This window comes from Dipteris shenzhenensis, chromosome 4, assembly GCF_047967505.1.
Source record: "Dipteris shenzhenensis isolate YYH24624 ecotype China chromosome 4, Dip_SZ_1.0, whole genome shotgun sequence".
NCBI lineage: Eukaryota > Viridiplantae > Streptophyta > Polypodiopsida > Gleicheniales > Dipteridaceae > Dipteris > Dipteris shenzhenensis.
Window position 1 is genome coordinate 52,240,750 of NC_141599.1, and position 19,575 is coordinate 52,260,324.

The window sequence follows — 19,575 nt, forward strand, 5'->3', positions numbered from 1 at the left end:
GCTTCACCTCATCGTGAATCCTTCACACCATCAGCAGTACCTCTGACCAGTAGCCTCCTCCACGACTCTCCAGCTTCCTTGTAGAGATCCCCCAGCCAGGTCCTGAAGCTCCTAGTCCGTGAACTTCATGCCATCTCTCTCCACGCAGCCGCCCCCCACCATCCCGAGCTCACATCTTCCCTGCGAGCTCACTGTTGCGCCCGCCTTCACCAAGCTCCTTTGAGAATTACCACACTATCGCGTACCCCCAACCAAAGGCCTCTCCTTCTCTTTCATGCCATCTCTCTCCACGCAGCCGCCCCCCACCATCCCGAGCTCACATCTTCCCTGCGAGCTCACTGTTGCGCCCGCCTTCACCAAGCTCCTTTGAGAATTACCACACTATCGCGTACCCCCAACCAAAGGCCTCTCCTTCTCTTTCATCCAGAGCGCAGTAGTGACGACGCTTCTCTCCCGCAATCGAGTCGCCTCCCCTGCTCCTCCCAGAAGCCACCATCACGTTTTTTCTTCCAATAACCACCACGTTTCCCAGCTCCTAGCCACCCCCTCGCCTTCAGAAGCTTCTCCGTCATCCTCACGTAGCCACGTGCATGCATGCTTCTTTGATATATGCCACGTTACCTTTGCCTTTTTTTACCACTCTCCCATTAAAAATATCCCCCCAAGGCACATTAAATGCACATTTTGGACCTTTAGTCACACAATTCCCACACACATTAGCATGCACATTAAAGCTTGCATGCACCCCCGTACACACACGAAAAGCCCCTTGACGTGGGCACCAAAACATATCAAATTCCTGTACCATGCAAGACCACATTGACTCAGTAAAAATTTAAAAAAACCCCTTCATGACTTGATTTTCATGACCCCAAAAACATTTTCACTTGACCAGACACTGGATACCCTTGCTCTGGAAATCTGGTACAACCACATTGCATTTCATCATTTCCCATTAAGTCCTTGCAAAACATACTTTATTGTCTCAAAAAACTATACATTAGTCCATCATGCTTGTGAAAGAAAAATCCACAAATGCCAAAAGCCCACACCTACCCTAGATGTGTACAACTATGTGCCTACCCACAGCTATATACAGTGCTCAAAAACTTGATACAGGTTTTGTCCTATCAACGCTAAGATAAAAAATTGGACAGTAAAGCAGACAAATGTCTCTTCATTATATCTAGTGAGCAAAGCAAAGGTACGGGCCATACCACCTTCAATCCCACAAGATCCCTTCAATCCCACAAGATCATCGTACGCAGGGATGTGATCCTCAGAGAGAGGGAAAGTCACTGTGGTGTCTCAAAAATGCAGCCAGATAGGGTAGATGAAGAGAGAAGAGGAAGGTTCCCTACCTCTGTCACCCAAAAATGAACCCTCTGAGACCAGAAAGATCTTGCCCCCACAGGTAGAAAAAAGCAGCAGTAGCAACATTGGAAGCAGCCCAAAGAAGCAATCTGAGAAGTTAAGAACCACATCCTTCTTTATTTGTTCTTTCAATTTAAGAAGTACCAACTTTGACTTGCCTTCTAAAGAAGAGAACACACTCATGCACCAGTATCCCCATCGGACTTGAATGTGCATGGGCATCCACTGAGGCTATCATTTTATTGATTCGGCTATAATGAATACTATAGACACACAGTAAAGATGTTGGTAGCCAGAAATTTGAGGCCTTCAAGGCAGGCAAGTGACCTTTTCTAGAGAACGCACTATATATATACCTCAAGCTTCGCTTTAAAATTTTCAATAAAAAAAGGCAAAAACTCAAGGCAGTCACTTTCTGCAGGTAAATCTGACTCAGGACAGTGAGGTAGCATAGTAATGCCGTTCACTATGACGCCTCCTCAATGTAGTTGCCATCTTGCTTAAGCTGCAGTAGCCGATTTTCAGTGTTTGTAAGCACCAGCTTGTAACTACACGAAAAGAGAGAGGGTGAATAATTGCTGTGAAGGCATTGGCAATACAAAACGTTACCTAATAAGAAAGCCATCCTGCCACGGTTTTAGTACAGGAGTCAGTTTTATCCATTCAACTTGTTAGTCTTCCTGAAGCAGCAACCACCTATATAGCCACCCTTTACTCGAACTGACAAGGAATGTACATCTTTCTTCTTCATAAAATTGTAAGCTCATCAAAGAAAAAGGAGCAATAGACCATACTTACATCCAGTTTAAACTACTGATGTGTTGGTTTGCACGATTCAAGTCAGCTGAAAGTTGCACAACTTGTGCACTCAAGGCTTCAGCCTCTCCTTTTGTCTTAGCAAAATCTAACTGAAATAACACATACAATCCATCCATTACACTAACTTCTCAAATCTTTGAAACAGTGCATGCCTAACAATCAAAACAGGAATCTAGCTCTTTTTGAGCGATGATCCACATTCTCTTAATATGATCCAAATATAGAACAGGTGCGAGTGTTTTTTTTTTTTGGGGGGGGGGGGGAACCTTCAGCTGTGAGTCGCATTGAGGTACTTCATTCAGATTGACATTTTTTATCCCTCGTTCTCCATCTATCAAAGCTCCCAAACTCCCTGAATGCGGCAACCTAGTTGTTCGAGCTTGTTCTATACGAAGATTGTTCAGCTCAGTGCGCAATGCAGCATTTTGTTCTAAGCAATCCTTTACCTGCAAGATGCAGCAGTAATCAAGAGCCTTCACAAACTTCTGTATATCTTCGCCACAAACATTCAAAGCAGGCACAAATTTAACCAGCTGTATTTTAGCCCATCTCATACGAGAAATGTGGAAGAGGAAATCACAACCTCCCAAAATAAGGACGGGAAGCATGTGTGCGTATGCGTGTGTGTGTGTGTGTGCACGTGTGCACATGGTCTTTGTAATATAATGTCAACTTAATTCACTCCCCCCCCCCCCCCCCAATAAAAAAAGTCGTGTGTGTGTGTCTGTCTGTCTATGCGGGCATGCTAGAAATCGGACAAAGACTAACAACTCTTCCTGATTGTTATCTCACTATCGACACCCAAGTAGCTGAAGTCTAGAAACTATGTACGGATCTAAAAGATAGACTTCAATACAGCACTTCTAGCCTTTTCTCATATAAATTTACTTATTTTGCATCCAAAAACGATATTTTGATAGAGATTAAGAACATGATGTTAGCTTTGCAATGCCTACTACTGTGGCCAATGTTACCAGTGTGACCACAGTCATAGGCATAGCTTTGCAAACGTTCAAAAACGCATGGTAACACTCTGCGTGGGTGGTGTTTGTTTTTGAACGTTTGCAAACATCAGAAACTGGTTCCAAACATTTGGAGAGAGGATTTTTTCCCTGCCCTAGTTTAAACACATATGTGACAAAATGAGACACACATATACAAGATATTAAACATAACACTTGTTGCCACCATAACTTCAAGCCAAAACTGGCTGCTCCCGCTGCCTTCCCCCGCCATCTCCCTCCTTCCTTCAGTCTCCTCCCCTCCACCATCTCCTCCCCCGCCTCATCCTCCCTGCCAACCCCGCCCCCTTCCCCACCTTCTCCCTCCCTTCAGCCCGCATTCTCTCGCTTCCCTCCCTGGTCTTCTCTCCGCCTCACCTCGCCCCCTCTTCACCTCCTTCCCCACCATTCTCCCCCCTGTCTCCTCCTTACCTACTTCTCTCTCCTCCTGCCTGCGCCTTCTCTCTCCCCGCCTCTCTCTTGCGCCCTTCTTGCCCCTCTTGCCTTGTCCTTGCTGCCCTGTCTTTTGCCCTGGTTTGTGGCCTGTGGGTGGTGCTTCAGAGTTCCCTACATGGCCCGTGTACCTTGGAGCAGCAACCTACTCTTGGTGCTGCCTTAGTGAGCAGCCCGCGCTGCTCATAGCCCACCACCATCTGTGGGCAGGTACCGTCCCAGGAAGCAGGCTGGGCCTTTTCTTCTTTTCCAAAGGACCTCTTCGCAACCTTTGAGCCCTCTCTCAACCACTCCATAGATCCTCGGGCCTTGGGGGTGTTCGGGTTGGGGTCGCAGAGTCTTCTTGAGGTGTCTCTTTCTTCGAGGGCTCTCCCTAGCCTCTGTTGGGGGTGAGGCAGGTTCCCTGCCCACCTTCTAGGTGGCTTCTCTTTTTTCCTTGCCCTTCTTTGGAGCGAGAGTTTTTGTGCTTGTTCGGAGAAAGAAATCTTGGTGGTGACCCTTGGTTTGGCCAGAGGGGCTCTATGGTAGCACCTTTGAATCCCAAGTCCTTCGTTCTCCAGCCGACAAGCAACGAGTGCAGCAAGCAGTTCAGTCCCTCCAGGACAAGGCAATCATGGGCAGAATTGTGGGCCTCACACCCACAAGGAGATAGGTGAGAGAGTGGATCATTCAGGAGTGTCTTCCTCATCCAGCTGAGCTCCCCCGCTAAGACCTTGACACTTGTGGAGCAGAGTCCCATCCTCCTTGGCCCGCATTTGGTGTACCTCTTCCCTTGGTACCACAACTTTACAGTGGAGGACATGGACACGACACATCATGTTCCCCGATTCTTGGCTACGCTCCACTTCCTGGGGCTCCCAAAGGAATACAGAGCCATCCTCCCCTCCATTGGTCGAGCATTTGGCACAGTGCTGGAGTCCCCGTCGAATTTGGCAGCATCAGCGCTAGCAGACGACGGGGTCCCCAGGATTGGAGAAGTGGTCCCCAGTGGTATTTGATGCTATGTTGGGGATCATATTTCACGCATGATGAACGAGTGAATGGGGCCACAAGGACTGGACCTTTGGCACCCCCATGGTGCAGAAGTGAATTTTCAGTTGAGCTTCACGCAAGATAAGCCGATGAGTGGTTTGGCAGTAGGGTTTTTCAGATTGCCACCTAAGACAAAGATTGATCAGGCATACTACTGGCCACTCCAGAAGTGTGCTAATTTGTTCGGGATGAAAGTCTCCTTCATGATGAAGTGGGCACTGAAGATTGACATTGAGCCGGAGTCCACCCTAGTACGCCGACATACGGAGACAGACTACTCGCCCTCCAAACCCTCGGCAAAGGTACAAAAGGCAGTTTTTCTCGAATAGGCACCCACTCACAAGAGAGGTTTTTTCTTTGCTTCCTCGTCCTCATGAGTTGGACCATATAGTGAGTTGGAACATGCACCAGCTCCATGGCTGTGCTCGTACTCAGCCGTAGTACCTGATCCTTCGAAAGGAGTTGCAGAGAGCAGTGGTAGGGCGGGCAGTGGACATTCTTTAGATACAAGGGCATATGTCCTTAGCATCATACATCAAACGGCAACACCACCTCCTAACAGAGAGGCCCGGTGGTGTCCCCTGCCATAGGTCGGATCAGAGGGGTCTGCATCTCGGTCTCACAAACGATGGCCCCAGAGGTCTATGATTAGGGCGAGCTTATTCCAGGGTGGGCAGTTTGGATGAGACTCACGATGGGAGAGTCCAAGATTGAGATTCTGAACGCGTATGCCCTAGAGTGCAAACAGCACCATCCGGCCTTTTGGAAGCGACTGATAGAGTGTCTTCTAGATGTTGACTCCTGGATCATTAGAACAGACTTCAACAACCTGGACTTTGGGGAGGATAAGCAAGATGGTGCCTCATTCTCTGAGATGCCATCAGCAAAGTGGAGCACCAAGGAGCAGTTCATCTTCATGATCAGTGGTAGAGACTCGTGGTGGCGAGAGCTAGAGTTCAACATGATACCTAGAAGCCTCCTCTTCTCTTTCGTCTAGAGGAGACATGATGGACTGCTTGAGAGGCTGGATCGCTTCTATGTTGGGGACTGGGCACTCCACAGAGTTGGCTCTATCGGGATTTTAATAGGCACCACTGTTGGGATATCTCAAGGTGTATGCCTCAGGCACACCTTATGTTTCTATGTGTGAGTGCTAGAGGCACAGTTAGGTGCCCACAAGCACAGTTAGGTGGTGGAAAAGCCACATAGGATGATTGAGTGAATCTAGGAGCAGATTGAGGAGATGATTGTGGAGCTTTGAGGTCATCAGTGATGTCAGTGACCTTGTATGAGGTGCCTACTTAAGGACCTCTTTCTTCTTCATTCCATATGCAAGTACTCTGATTTTGTGTCCACTCTACTCTTTCCTTTCAGTATTCCAACATGGTATCAGAGCCCTTTGATCCCCCTTGAGCCCATTTCTGCCACATCATCATCTTCTTCTTCATCTTCTTCTTCTCCATTTTCCTCTTTCTTCCCAAAATCTTTGAGAGCTTGGTTCTCCATCTACAAACGGCCATTGCCCAAACCCTCTGAGCTGGAAACTCCTCTAGTGTGGGCGAACTTCCACCTGCAAGCAATTGAAGAAAAAACGTCTGTGGTGGCTGCCATTCTCCAAACAGCGAATTTCTTCTGTTGCTCAATACTCCCTGCCTGCTCCGCCATTGCCTGAGCCCTCTTAGGAGTAGATGGGCGACCTCAAGACGAAGATTTTGAGCCATTTTTCAAGTCATTTGGTTCAGTAACGAGGGAGAAATCGTCAAAACTCAGTTTCAGCCTGTAGCAACTCTCCCGGGCAAAAGTGCGCACCATTTCGTCCAACCTCTGTGCTGGACCTTCTCTGGTATATGAGCTTTCTTTTGCTTCAGAAAGCCCTCTTTTCCTTGCTTTGAAGAGTGTGATATGAGCCCTCCAAGTTCAGCTCTCTAGTTTTGACAGTTTTGACATACTTTTGAAAATGATGCTACATAAAATGCTACTCTAGCATTTCTGGTCTTTTGAAGTTTTCAATAACTTCACTACAGGTGTTGCTTCAGTTTTGTTTTGACTTGCTAGACCTGGTTGTGATTGGAAAGTGTTTATTTCATTCACTTCTATGAAGCATGCAAAAAGTAGCATCATTGTTTGAAAACTAGTCACTACTATTTGCTACATCAAGTGCCTATACTTTGGAGGTATTTCAGTTCTTTTTCACTTGTAAGAGAGAAGACACTACCCAATACTTGGGTTAGAGCCTCTCATGGCTTGCTTATGCCAAATATGTGAAAAGCCAAAACATAAAGCAATGTCTTGTTATGCTACAAAGGATGAAAATGCCAACTTGACTTCCTTATTGAAGATTGCCAAAACAATGGAAGCAACTACAGAGATCTACCCTCTCATGGCACTTTTATTTGACTCCAAGTACAAGAAAAAGATGAAGGTCAGACACCTAAGATATGCTTCTCTACACAACTATGGAGATGACAAGATAATTGTTCTCTTGAAGGATATGACATTCAAATCCACTTATTCTATCATAGCACCATCTTATAAGGCACTAGACACTGCCCATGTGGTAAGACCTTGCATTGACATGGATATTTTGCCTCCACAAGATGAGGCATCCCATGAAGATTATGCATTTTAAATCATCTCTATGTATGCTCCAGATCTCTTTTCTTTTTATGTCAAGGTACTCAACCTGGATAGTCCTCCAAAATGAATGAAAATAAACTATTGTGTTGTGTGTGTTTTGTAAACACCTCTGGTCACCTTATGATGTAGGCCATGTGTATGTTTTGTTCCATGGTACCTCCTGCAGACATTGTGTGCATGTACATGCAGGGGAGATAACCATTGGAAGGTCTTTTCTGTATCCCTTTCTGTTTACCTTACACCCAAGGGAACCCTTGCTAGCATGAGAACCTAGCCATAGATTTATCCTTGACCACCATGAGATGGCATGAGAAACTATGAGACTAGATGTATCCATGACATAGCCTGAGGCATTTCCTTGAGGGGGGGTTTGTTGGGATATCTCAAGGTGTATGCCTCAGGCACACCTTATGTTTCTATGTGTGAGTGCTAGAGGCACAGTTAGGTGCCCACAAGCACAGTTAGGTGGTGGAAAAGCCACATAGGATGATTGAGTGAATCTAGGAGCAGATTGAGGAGATGATTGTGGAGCTTTGAGGTCATCAGTGATGTCAGTGACCTTGTATGAGGTGCCTACTTAAGGTCCTCTTTCTTTTTCATTCCATATGCAAGTACTCTGATTTTGTGTCCACTCTACTCTTTCCTTTCAGTATTCCAACAACCACGATGTCAAACCACTCTCCAGTAGTACTCCACCTAGAGCAACCCTACAGGTTTCGCAGTAGTCAGAGTCAGCACCTTGCGAGGGTTGGGCTTCGTGGGTGGCTAATGCGATTCAGAGCGAGGAGTTATAGTCTCACGCTCTTAGACGGAGGAGGGCTCTTCAGGAGCGCAAGCATGCACTGCGGCGAGACCTCGCCTCCATAGAGAGACTCAAGGAACCGGACTCAGGATTCCAGTGGCTCGGTAACAGATATGAGAGCGCGCGCCTTGAACTCAAGGACACGGAGGTTCAGTGGGCTGAGTTCTCCTACCACACCCGATGAGTACAACAGGGGGACACGATAGCAATTCTTTCATACCATAGGACCTCAATTGACAGGCACACAGTTGTAGCATTTACGGGATTTGCGGGGAATTATGCACATTGACTCACGAGAACTCTAGAGTTGACCACAGTTTTCTACAGTCAGCTCTTTCAGACAGAGAGGATGACTCCAGCTTGCCTTGTGGCACGTGAGCTAGTTTGAGACCACGTTCCGACGGTAGTCTCGCGGGAGTTGTGCAAAATTCAAAAGGAGCCTTTCACGGATGAGGAGCTCTGGTAAGCCCTCAAGGCCCTGTTGATCTAGAAGTGTCCTGGCGAAGATGGCTTGACTCCGGCCTTCTTCCGAAACTTCTAGGAGATCATTTCCACCCCTTTCCGCCTAGCCTACTAGGAGATCTTCGACACGAGCTCCCTTCCTCAGTCCCTGAGCAAGGGGTGGATTGGTTTGATCCCAAAAGGGCGATATAGGTCAGACATTCGGCAATGGAGACCGATCACCTTGCTTGATACCGCATACAAGATCCTCGCCAAAGTCTTGAGTTTGCGGTTATGGCCTCATCTCACCGACATCATCCATGACACGTAAATCGGCTTTGTTCTGGAGCGTAGCATCTTGGACAACATTTTCATGTTCTCGGAGGCAGTGGATTGGGCCAAGGAGGAGTCACCAGCCTTTGGCCATCCTTCTCTTGGATTTTGGCTTAGGACAGGGTAGAGCGGTCTTTCCTTGAGGGCACTATGCAAAGGTTGGGTTTCTTAGACATATGGATTAGAGGAGTTTCTGCACTTTATGCAGGGAGCTCTAGTCAGATACTTGTCGGTGGACACACGAGCGAGGCTTTTCCTCTCTCTCTCTCTCTCGATCCGTCAGAGCTATCCCCTCGCTCCCTTTCTCTTCTTGTTTGTGGCGGAGGTTTGGGCTACTAGAGATCGCAGGTGGCAGGCCTCATAGGGTTGAGGCTCCCAATTAGATAGGAGGAGCTGCTAGACTCTAAGTTAGTAGGAGGTACAGCCTTGTACGTAGAGGGCACCACAACGAGCTTGGAGAGAATTAGGGAAGCCTTGTTTATCTACTGTGAGGCCTCGGGTGCGCGGATCAACTAGACTAAATCCATCGGTTTCTTTACAGGTTCTGAGGAGACACAGGAGATTCGAGAGTGGGAGAGTGACTTTGGCTTCCGTTGGATACCGTGGGGCCAAACAACGAGATACCTCGAATGCCAGGTGGGTATTAATATTACAGCAGAGCAGCAGATTGCCCCGGTCCTTGAGATTGTTCGACACAAGCTTCTCTACTCGAGCTTGGCCAAACCCTCCCTAGCGGGCACAGCCCTAGTGGCAAACCAAGTCCTTGCCACGGCCTGGTATATCGCCTCTTGTTGGGGCTTTCACAGAGGGTGCATTGGGTTGCTTCGACCATTGGTTCAAAATTTCCTTTCGGTAGGATTGAATGGCACGAGAAACACCACGGCCCGAGTTGCTTGGCAGACGGTGATCATGCCGCATGCATTGGGAGGCTTGGGTATCATTGATCCTGAGATGCAGAGTAGAGCCCTCTTGGGCAAGTTGGTTGTGCGTGGCCTCACCCCGAGCGCAGAGCCTTGGAAGCTCCTCTTACAACGAGGGCTTCTCAGAAACACCCCATGCACTAGGGGGCCATGACAACATTCACACAAATGGATCTTCTCAGAGGCCCCCCTTACGGGAAAGGGTTTCCCCTTGATGAGGAGCCTCCATAGGGTCTGGCAAAGTTAGCAAGGGACCTCATCCGAGCTCAGCCCCGTTGCAAAGAGGAGTTCAACCGCCAACCCCTCATTTGGCACCCGAAGATCAGGGATTAAGATGGACGTATGCTCGGGCAGCGTACTCACATTGGATGGGCATAGTGGGACAGTGGCCTGGCCTGCTTCTTTGGCAGATGGAGCGCATTACCCTTGGAAGCAGAGGCAAGGCTTGGAGCATTAGCGCATATGCGAGGGGCAAGGTAGCAAATGAGGGAGATTGACCTAGCCATCCCTGAGTATTGGTGTGAGGGACTTCGCGTGTGGATGGACAGCAGATGGTTGGGTCACTTTTCTCGGACTAGGTCCCCTTGAGGATGATGATGCAGCGATGTAGCACGCAGCCTGGTTTTTTCCGTATGGGACCTAGAGGGAGACCCAGATATGGACAAAAGTCTGGATGGGATCCATTGGCAGTTGACCAGAGTGGTGGGCCGATTGGGGAAGGAGTGGCACATTGATCCTCCTAGCATCCCAGAGCAAGATACCCCTAGATGGCGCCTCTAGCTTTAGGAGGGTAGGCCCTGAGAGAGGTCCAGTGGGATCCGAGAGAGTCGTTTTGGCTCTCCAGGATCGGCCTTGCCGAGCAGGTGGACGAGGTGCCCTTCTTTCCCTACACCACTCGAATTCGCAGGAGGCTTCAAATGGACTCTTCGATTTGGAACCCTTCGAGGGAGAGGCATTGGGTGGCCCAGAGAGTGCCCCAAGAGGTCCGTTCCAAGTTTTGGACGCGTCTACGGTCCAGTTTGCAGTCGAGGAAGATCTAGTTCTTCTGGCTGGCTGCCCACGAAGGCTTGCCAATTGGCCCGTCATTGGAGTAGATGTGGGTGGAGAGACAATGTCACTGTTGCTCTGCTGGATTTCTAGAGACGATCCCTCATTGCCTCTGGAGCTGTCGTAGCGCAGTGCGGATTTGGATGGGAGCCGTCAGGATTATGATTCGCATGCACAGCCTAGAGGGCCTTCAGAGGGACTACACTTGGAGGATGGTGGCTTGGTTGGCCAAGGGAGGTCACGCTTAACCAAATTGATGAGGTCTCTCCAGCTTACCAGATACAGGATCAGCGCATTCAGAGGACAGAGCTCCATGAGACGGTCCCTCCTGATAGCCCGGATCCCATCCCCCTCCGAAGGATAGCGTGTGGGAGGTAGTAGCCAATATCACACCATGGAACATTTAGGTTGCTCGCTGTAGTCTGGTGATGGGCAAGCATCCAATTCCACCGTTGGCTACCTTGGTGGCCATCTAGCAAGATATCATCTACACCCTACACTCCACTTGGGAGCGTGGGACCCTGGGCTCTAGGGCGACTGTCGTGAGGCATGCACGTTTCGAGTTTTCTACATTTTTACTCTTCGAGGGATTCGCCGGCTGTATAGTCCCCCCACCTGACTATTAGCCCCTGTACCAGAGATTCCCTAGGCAGTGAGCTAGGTTTCTTTGGAACAGGCTGGTTTTCTTCTTTCAGCCTTGATCCGGTTTTTTCCATACTTAGCACCTTCGGTTAAACATAACACTTGGAAAGAGTGACAAAATGAACACACATATACAAGATATTAAACATGACACTTGGAAAGAGTGATTCACCATTCAAGAATAATGACAAATAACAAAGAGCAGACTTGAGAAAAGAGTCACCAACGATCAAGAATGAACCCTGAATTTTCCTTGACCGTATTATATGTATCAGGCCAAGATGTAGTATAGTTATCAAGATTTCCAATTCCACATGCGTAAATATAAGAAGCAGCATATCCACCATGATGAGCCAAAATCCAAAGTGACGCACTCAAAAAAGTGACGGATCCTGAATCCAGATACTAGCAACTACATAGCAAATGACAAAAAACAATAGGCTGTAGTGGCTAGGCTAGCCCTAGTCTAGACTCTAGAGTCTAACACTGACAATATTATCAGCCTGAACCCTCAGGCCATAAGGCTTTCTGCATCCAGCTCATGAAGGGTAATCACACAACTACTTGTTATCAGAATCCGGCCTCATCCACTCCTCTGCTGCTGCTTCTCCTCACTCTGCTCTCAACACCGAATGCTGCTAAGGTATTGGCCACCCTTCCACCATGCAGGAAGATCCAGTCCGTGGTCCCACAAGCAAAGTGCTCCTTGTAGAGCATAGCGATATGCCCTACTCTCCTTGAGGGATGTCGGGTTTCACATTGCTCTTACCACACTGTCCTTGTTGAAATTAACCTACATAAAAGCCTAAACTTAATCATCTATTTGAATTTCAACTTTCAGTTTTTGCCATGTAGCATGATGCATGTATAGATCTGTACCTACATAGGTTCCTTTAGGTCTTCAACTCCTCCACACATAGGCTGCAAGACATGTGACCAATGTATCCAACTTGTAGATGACTTGTTGCTCCTCCTATGAAACAGTGGTCATCTGCTCCTCTGAAAGGTTATAACTAAACAATCTTGTGAGAGGACTGGAACTACCAGGCCTCTTAAGAAACAAAGTAGAGGTCCATATTCTCCTATCATGACACTAGTAAGAGACGTGTCTCTCAGCTTCTCGTGGTGGCCATTTCAAATGTCAAGCTAGATTTCGAAACATAAGCAGCTCATCCTCTACAACTTGCATGAGCGTTATGTATGCCTTAATTACAGTTTACAGCGCCTTATAGGTGAAAATCTCGGTCCTTACTGATATGAAGGCAAGATTTGCTAATTGGGCTTTTGCAACATCATATCATGGAATACAAGCTACAAACCTATATGTAGGCACATGCTACAAATAGGACTACATCCAAGCTACGAACCTCAATGAAGGCACACATGCTATAATCAAAGCTGAACACAAGAGAGTTTGATTTTTTTTCTATCTTGAGGCAAATGTCTAAGGAAAACTTGGAAAAGATAGCTAATAGGAGCACACCTGAAAACAGATCCAACAAATCATAAACACCCTTCTGGAATCAAATCGTAGAAACTTCAGGGCTTTGGGGCAAATTGCACAGCAGAGAAAACGCCTCCCAAAGCAATTCGGAGCAAGTCCAGGGCTTAGTGGAGGGCAAGAAATCAAAATCGCAGTAGGTAGAGAGACCCCAGGTGTCTGGAAAACAGTTCACAGCAGGATCTTGCCCTCAAAACAGGTCCTGTATGCCAAGAACTAGCACATATGGCGCTGGAATCAGCTGTACAACACCTAGGGAGGGTACAAGAGTAGAGGAAGTGATGCGCAGCTAGAAAAAGGGCGGAGGAAGAAGGCAATACACAGCACTAGGGCCCAGAAATAAGGGTTGGACCCCCCGAAGGTCTTTACTGCAATAGAAATAAGCTTTGTGAAACTTGCTCTAAGAAGAGCATGAAGCTCCTTTCATAGACTTGGCCTAGCTAAAAGCTAGACCTGCTTTTCTAAAGCTACTTTTAACAAAAGCCAAGCTTTCCTCCTTTTAGGCCACCTAGGGGCAGCTTTTATGCTCTTTTTAGAACCCCCATGGTCCTCCTTTAATGGCCCTAACTCTAGATCTTCCACCCATGCATGCACTTACAAAACATTATGTGAGGGCTGCTTGTTGGGCAAAATGCATAGGTTTCCATTTCCCAAGGACGGGACCCTTGGTGCATCTAGGAAGTTGCATCTCGTACAATACTATGTGTGCAGACCGATGCAGATAGCATCACTTGGGGGGTACTATTACTTTGTTACTCTTATAGATGACTTCACCAGGTTCACTTGGATATATCCCATGAAGCCGAAGTCAAATGTCTTCTCTTGCTTCAAGCACTGGATTGCCTTGGCAGAGAATGAGAGTGGGGAGAAACTCTTGACCTTCTGCACTGACAGGGGGGGTGAGTACATATCCCAAGAATTTTCCGATTTTTTAGCAGCCCGAGGTATCATTCATCAATGCACAATGCCATACACTCCACAACAGAATGGGCTTGCAGAGCGTAAAAATAGAACAGAAAAAATGGGCCGGTGCATGCATGCTTAAGGGAAAGTCTTTGCCCAATAAATTCTGGTTGGATGCAATTATGTGTGCCAACTATGTGCACAACCGAAGACCCACTTGGGCATTGAAGACCATGACTCCCTATGAAGCATAGACAAGTCCTAAGCCTATCCTTTCTCACATGCGAGTGTTTGGATCTCTTGCATATGTGCATGCACCCTCTCAGTTGAGGCTATCAAACGCATCTTCATTGGCTAGAGCTCACAAAGCAAAGGCTACAAGTTGTTTCAGCCTAGCACAGGCAAGGTGATTGTCAGTAGGGACATGGTTTTTGCTGAGCATGCCCCTTTACCTTGGCTGGACTGTAAAACACAGCCTTCAGTGGGAAGCCTCTAATGTGTTTGATTCTATTATGCCTTTCACAGGATACAACTGACACAGTGCAGAGCACCATGCCACATGCTTCTACAGCTCCAATCCTCCTCCCATTTCTCCTGCTCAGCCTGATTTTCCACCGCCAGATGGCAATGCTATCGAGCAAGCAGTTCAAGAGGAGCGGGCTGTCATGAGACAGCAAAAATCAGTCCCTCGTTGGCTTTTGAATACCCTCAGGGACAGCAAGCAGGCTGAGCTTTTGCCTGCACGCATTAGAGGTGCACATAAACAGATGTAAGGCAATTCTTTGGCTGTAGCTTTGATTGCCATTGCCTATAATGAAGAGCCACTATGTCATAAGGATGCTTTTGACAGCAGAGAATGGATGGATGCTATGAATGTTGAACTTGAGTCCATTCATGCAAATGGCACTTAGGAGTTGTGTGACTTGTCCGCAGGCAAGCGTGCTATAGGCACCAAATGGGTTTACAAGGTCAAACAGAAAGCTGATGGCAGTGTTGACCGCTTCAAAGCTCGTCTTGTTGCAGAGGGTTATGCACATCAACATGGCATTATTTTGAAGAGACCTTTGCTCCCACCTCACACATCACGACCATACAGTGCATCATTGCTCTTGCATCCCACAGACACTAGGAGGTGCATCAGTTGGACATTAAGACCACCTTCCTTTATGGTGATCTACAAGAAGAGGTCTATGTCACTCAGCCTCCTGGCTTTGAGAAAAAAGGTTCTGAAAATCAGGTTTGCCGGCTCAAAAAGGCTCTTTATGGATTGAAGTGTGAAGAACCAGTCTTTTTGAGAATGCAAATGTGTGCAATGCATACAGAATTTGAATGCCACTCCAATGGGGAAGAGCATCCTCGTGAGAGTACTTGTTTCTATTTCAATCTACATGCAAGGTCGGAGAGAGATGGCAGATGAATGCAATGTTGTAGAGAGAATGCTACGTGGGTTATCATACCTCAAAAAGACCCTTTATGGATTGAAGCAGGAACCCCAAGCATGGTATGCCAAGGTATATGCATATTTGACAACCCGTGGCTTTCAGAACAAACATACAGAAGCAACTCTATGTCTGAAAGAGTGCTACAGAAATTTTATTTCTCATTCTTTCTGTGGATGACATGCTGGTCACTGGCCAGATATGGATTAAATTATAGATTTTGCAGAACTCATTTGCAATGACAGACATGGGCCAGATGCACTATTACTTGAGCATCTAGTTTGCATATGTTGAGGGTGGTATAATGATGAGTCAGTCCAAGTACATTGGACAGCTCTTAGACTGCTCCAATTTGAAGATAGCAAGCTAGTTTCTACGCCATTGGAGCCTAGCTTTCATTTCTCCTCCGAAAATGGGTGTGCACCATTTGATGCCACCCTTTATCAGCAGGCTATGGCCTGCCTTATATATTTATGTCATACCCAGCCTGATCTTCAGTAGCCGTCTCCTAGTTGAGCAAGTACATGCACATGCCTAGTACACAGCATTGGCGTAACCAAAATACTTCCACCATACAATGGAGTTGTGCTAGCCCTGGCATGGCCTTGTAGGCTAGTCTTATGACTCCATCAACCCTTGGGCTGACTTCACTGGTAACCATATGATTGACTTGGGGGACCAAATAAGCCACCCCTTTGTACTTTCTCACTATCCATTTGCAAGCACTCACGTTTGCTTCAGCTTGTTGTTTGCTCTTTTGCAATCCACTCCCTTTCCATTGCTTCCTGCACCCAACAGATACAACACCTAAAGGTTCTCCTGTTAAATGCCTAGCACCTCTGGATCTCTGAGCCAGCGTGCTCCACTGAGCGTATGTAGACTCTCTGTCCAAAGGATCCCTCCACCTTGCTGTCCAGAACCTCAGTCTAGGTGGGCAACTCCCTCAAGCTTAGTATGCAGCTCTCCAACCCTCTTCTCTCCTCCTAGATGAGGCCCAAATGATGTTTATATGCTGCTCCTTGCTACTTCTTGAAAGGCTGCTCTAGGTGATGTCAAATGAGGCCCAAGGCCTCTCCTTTTATAGGCTCCAGCCCTGCCTAAAAAAACGACCAAGAGAACAGGATATGGCCAACCCAATCAGCCCCTCCCTGGCCGACTCTGCTACCTCAAAAACCACCCCAAAGGGGGCTCTCAAAACCGGGCCAATGGCCCTCAATTCTATGCAGGGGCCCAACCTCTTTGCTGGTCTGTGGGCCGATTTGGTTGGCTGGCCCAACCGACCTGGTTGGCTCAGCCCAACAAGCCCCTATATATGGGCAAGGGGCCATCCCCCCTTTGCTCCTCTCTTTGCCCCTTCTGTCCTCCATGTAGTCCTCCTCGTGTTGCATCTATTCTGTTCCAACCCTTAGATCTTGCTCCAGCCATCCATTGGCAGGCACGTGGCATCGTTGTATAGTTACTGACATCATCCGCTCTTTGTTGGTCCACGTCATCACTACCAGGTCCTTGCTTTTCCTTGTGCTGCCCACATGAAGCTGTCCATGTGGCAGCCCCAAACCTCTCTCCTTCCCCCAATGGTCCACCCCCCGGTGCTCTTGACTCACAAATGGGGAGGTGACCTCTTCTATTCTAACACCCCTCTCACCGACCCACTTTGGCCCAATACCAATACGTTGATGCAGATGCTCTTGGTCGTAGCTCGGTGTCGTCATAGTCTTTCCCTGGCTTTTCAATCAGTGGTTCTTGCCCCACTAGGCCCAGTTCCGCTTTCGCACACCAGTCTCGTACACAGGTCCATCTTTGGAAGCACTAGATGGCACCATCACAATCACGAACCCGCCTCTGAAATCGAGCTCTGCAGGTACTAGCATCCTCCACATGTCCCCCTCATGATGGGTGAACAACCTAAAGTTCTCCAGGCACCAAGCTCTCGGGGTCTATTTCAACCCGTTGATAAGGAAAAAAAAGGAAAGACAGCCAGGAAATTATGTACTTTACCATGTCAATATCATAACTGAGACTTCATAGGGATCAACAGCAATGTGGGCTCGTAGATGATGAGCTTATGTACCAGGTTCTAGAGCATGTGTCTTTGTATTAGGCACCGAGACAAACCCCCCACAAAAACTGACTGAACATGGATCACACAGACTCAAAGAGAACCAAAAGACTACACAGCCCAAAACAGATAAACTTAGAACTGAACTGAACTTTCCCCCAAAACTCAGAGAACAGTCAGACTCAGAATACTATGAACCCACAGCCCACACTCCTAAGCTTCCATCAAGGACAACAGCTTGTAACTCCCACAAAGCTACAACAGCGCCACCTCCTCTCCTTCTCTATCAGTACCCAGCTCGTTTAGGACAACCATTATCGATGAAAGGTCACGTTCCATTGCGCCTTAGCCTACAATTCCTTGGTCCCTCTATCTCTTTGCATACGGAGTTCATGGAGTCTCTGTCGCCCAAAGTCCTTCAGCCAGCAGAAAACGATACACAGCTATGCCTCAAGCTCTCCTAATCCATAGATCATCACCAACCACGCACAAACCCAACGGAAGACACTTCCAGCAATAGCCCTGCTATATCCATTTCTCACGGAGAGCTTAGCTCACATTTATAGCATCACCCGCACAGCTACGTAGCTTCCTCAATCAGAAAAAACACAGCCCTTCCATATGATCTTAGCCAGACCACGCATTCTCTGCATCAGCTCACGTGCAAACGACGACCGTCCTGCCTATGTGGTAGCCATGCTCAGCCAACTACAAACAGCTCGCTATCTCTGGAGTCTCCAGCGCCAAGGTCTTCTCAGTGCACACAAGCTCACAAACTCCCTTACGTGAAGATAACCAGCAGCATCCGCAGTAGCCCTTCTCTCCCATTCGATCTGAATTCACCACGTAGCTGTAGCCCAGGAGCACCCAAAGCTTATCCTTTCCAAACCTGGAGTCCCTTTGTGCCAAGCATGCAGTCGAAAATCCCCATCCCATCACATAAGTAGGCCTTCACTTGATGGGCGCTCAGCCTTTCGCTTATGCACACCCTCTCTTTCATCTACGAGACTCCCCAAATCTGGTCGTCCAGCCTTCTCTTCAAGGAGCCCCCAAGTGCAACGTAGATCCTTCCAGCGTCAACCCAATCAGCTCCCAGCCGCCATCTTCATGTAGCTCCAGCTCACAGTCCAGAAGCTCCCCTTCATCCATCACGTAGCCACCTTTGCATGAGCAGGATCCCTTCCCAATCAGTCCAGCCGCCTCAGCCTAATTTGCCACCTCATCAGTGACATTTTACCATTCTCCAATAAAAAAATGCAAATACCCCCCAAGGCACATTAAATGCACATTTTGGACCTTTAGTCACACAATTCTCACACACATTAGCATGCACATTAAGGCCTGCATGCACCCCCGTAAACCCACATGAAAAGCCCCTTGACATGGGCACCAAAACATATAACATGCAAGACCGCATTGACTCAGGAAAATTAAAAAAAGCCCTTCATGTGACTTTACATGACCCCAAAAACATTTTCACTTGACCACACACTGGATACCCATGCTCTAGAGATCTGGTACAGCCACATTGCATTTCATCATTTCCCATGGAGTCCTTGCAAAACATACTTTATTGTCTCAAAAACCTATACATCGGTCCATCATGCTTGTGAAAGAAAAATCCACAAATACCAAAAGCCCACACCTACCCTAGATGTGTACATCTATGTGCCTACCCACAGCTATATACAGTGCTCAAAAACTTGATACTGTTTTTGTCCTATCAACGTCCTCCATCTAGCTAGGTTTGCAACCACAAACCATACCGGAGACATCATATCCCAGGCACAAATCCAGCTTACCTAGACCGTCAAGCTCCAACTATGGTTCAATGTTGTTGTCCCACTCTAAGTCACAATCTCCGTCTAATGCTGAGTCTAAAGGTCCTAACGAAGAATCCCCCAGTGCTTCAGTAACACCAGCCAAGCACCAAATGATTCCAAGCACTCGTCGTTGTCCATCACCTTCACACTCCTCTTCTAACCATTCCAATGTCTGACATCCTAACAATAACACCGGGTTCCATGTATCTAATCTCAACAGCACACGGAGTGGCCACCAAGAAAAGTTCCCCTATTGCCACCTGAGCTGACTTCTCTGAGCTGGCATCCTTCTTCTTCCGATCAGCCTTCTTCTTTTCGCAATCTATCACAAAATGTTCTGGCTCATCGT

The 19,575-nt window shown here is 47.6% G+C and overlaps 1 protein-coding gene across 1 annotated transcript in view; it reads right to left on the minus strand.

Annotated features, from left to right (window-relative positions):
* Positions 1 to 1,189: 1,189 nt before the first annotated feature.
* Positions 1,190 to 19,575, minus strand: part of LOC147903018 (uncharacterized) — an 83,169-nt gene continuing 64,783 nt past the window's right edge. Inside the window, exons 12-14 of the mRNA XM_087373353.1 lie at positions 2,460 to 2,639; positions 2,173 to 2,282; positions 1,190 to 1,922 (exon numbers count right to left, since the gene is read on the minus strand). Coding sequence (XP_087229479.1) covers positions 1,841 to 1,922; positions 2,173 to 2,282; positions 2,460 to 2,639 — 372 coding nt within the window. The 3' untranslated portion in view covers positions 1,190 to 1,840. The remainder of the gene's footprint in view (positions 1,923 to 2,172; positions 2,283 to 2,459; positions 2,640 to 19,575) is intronic.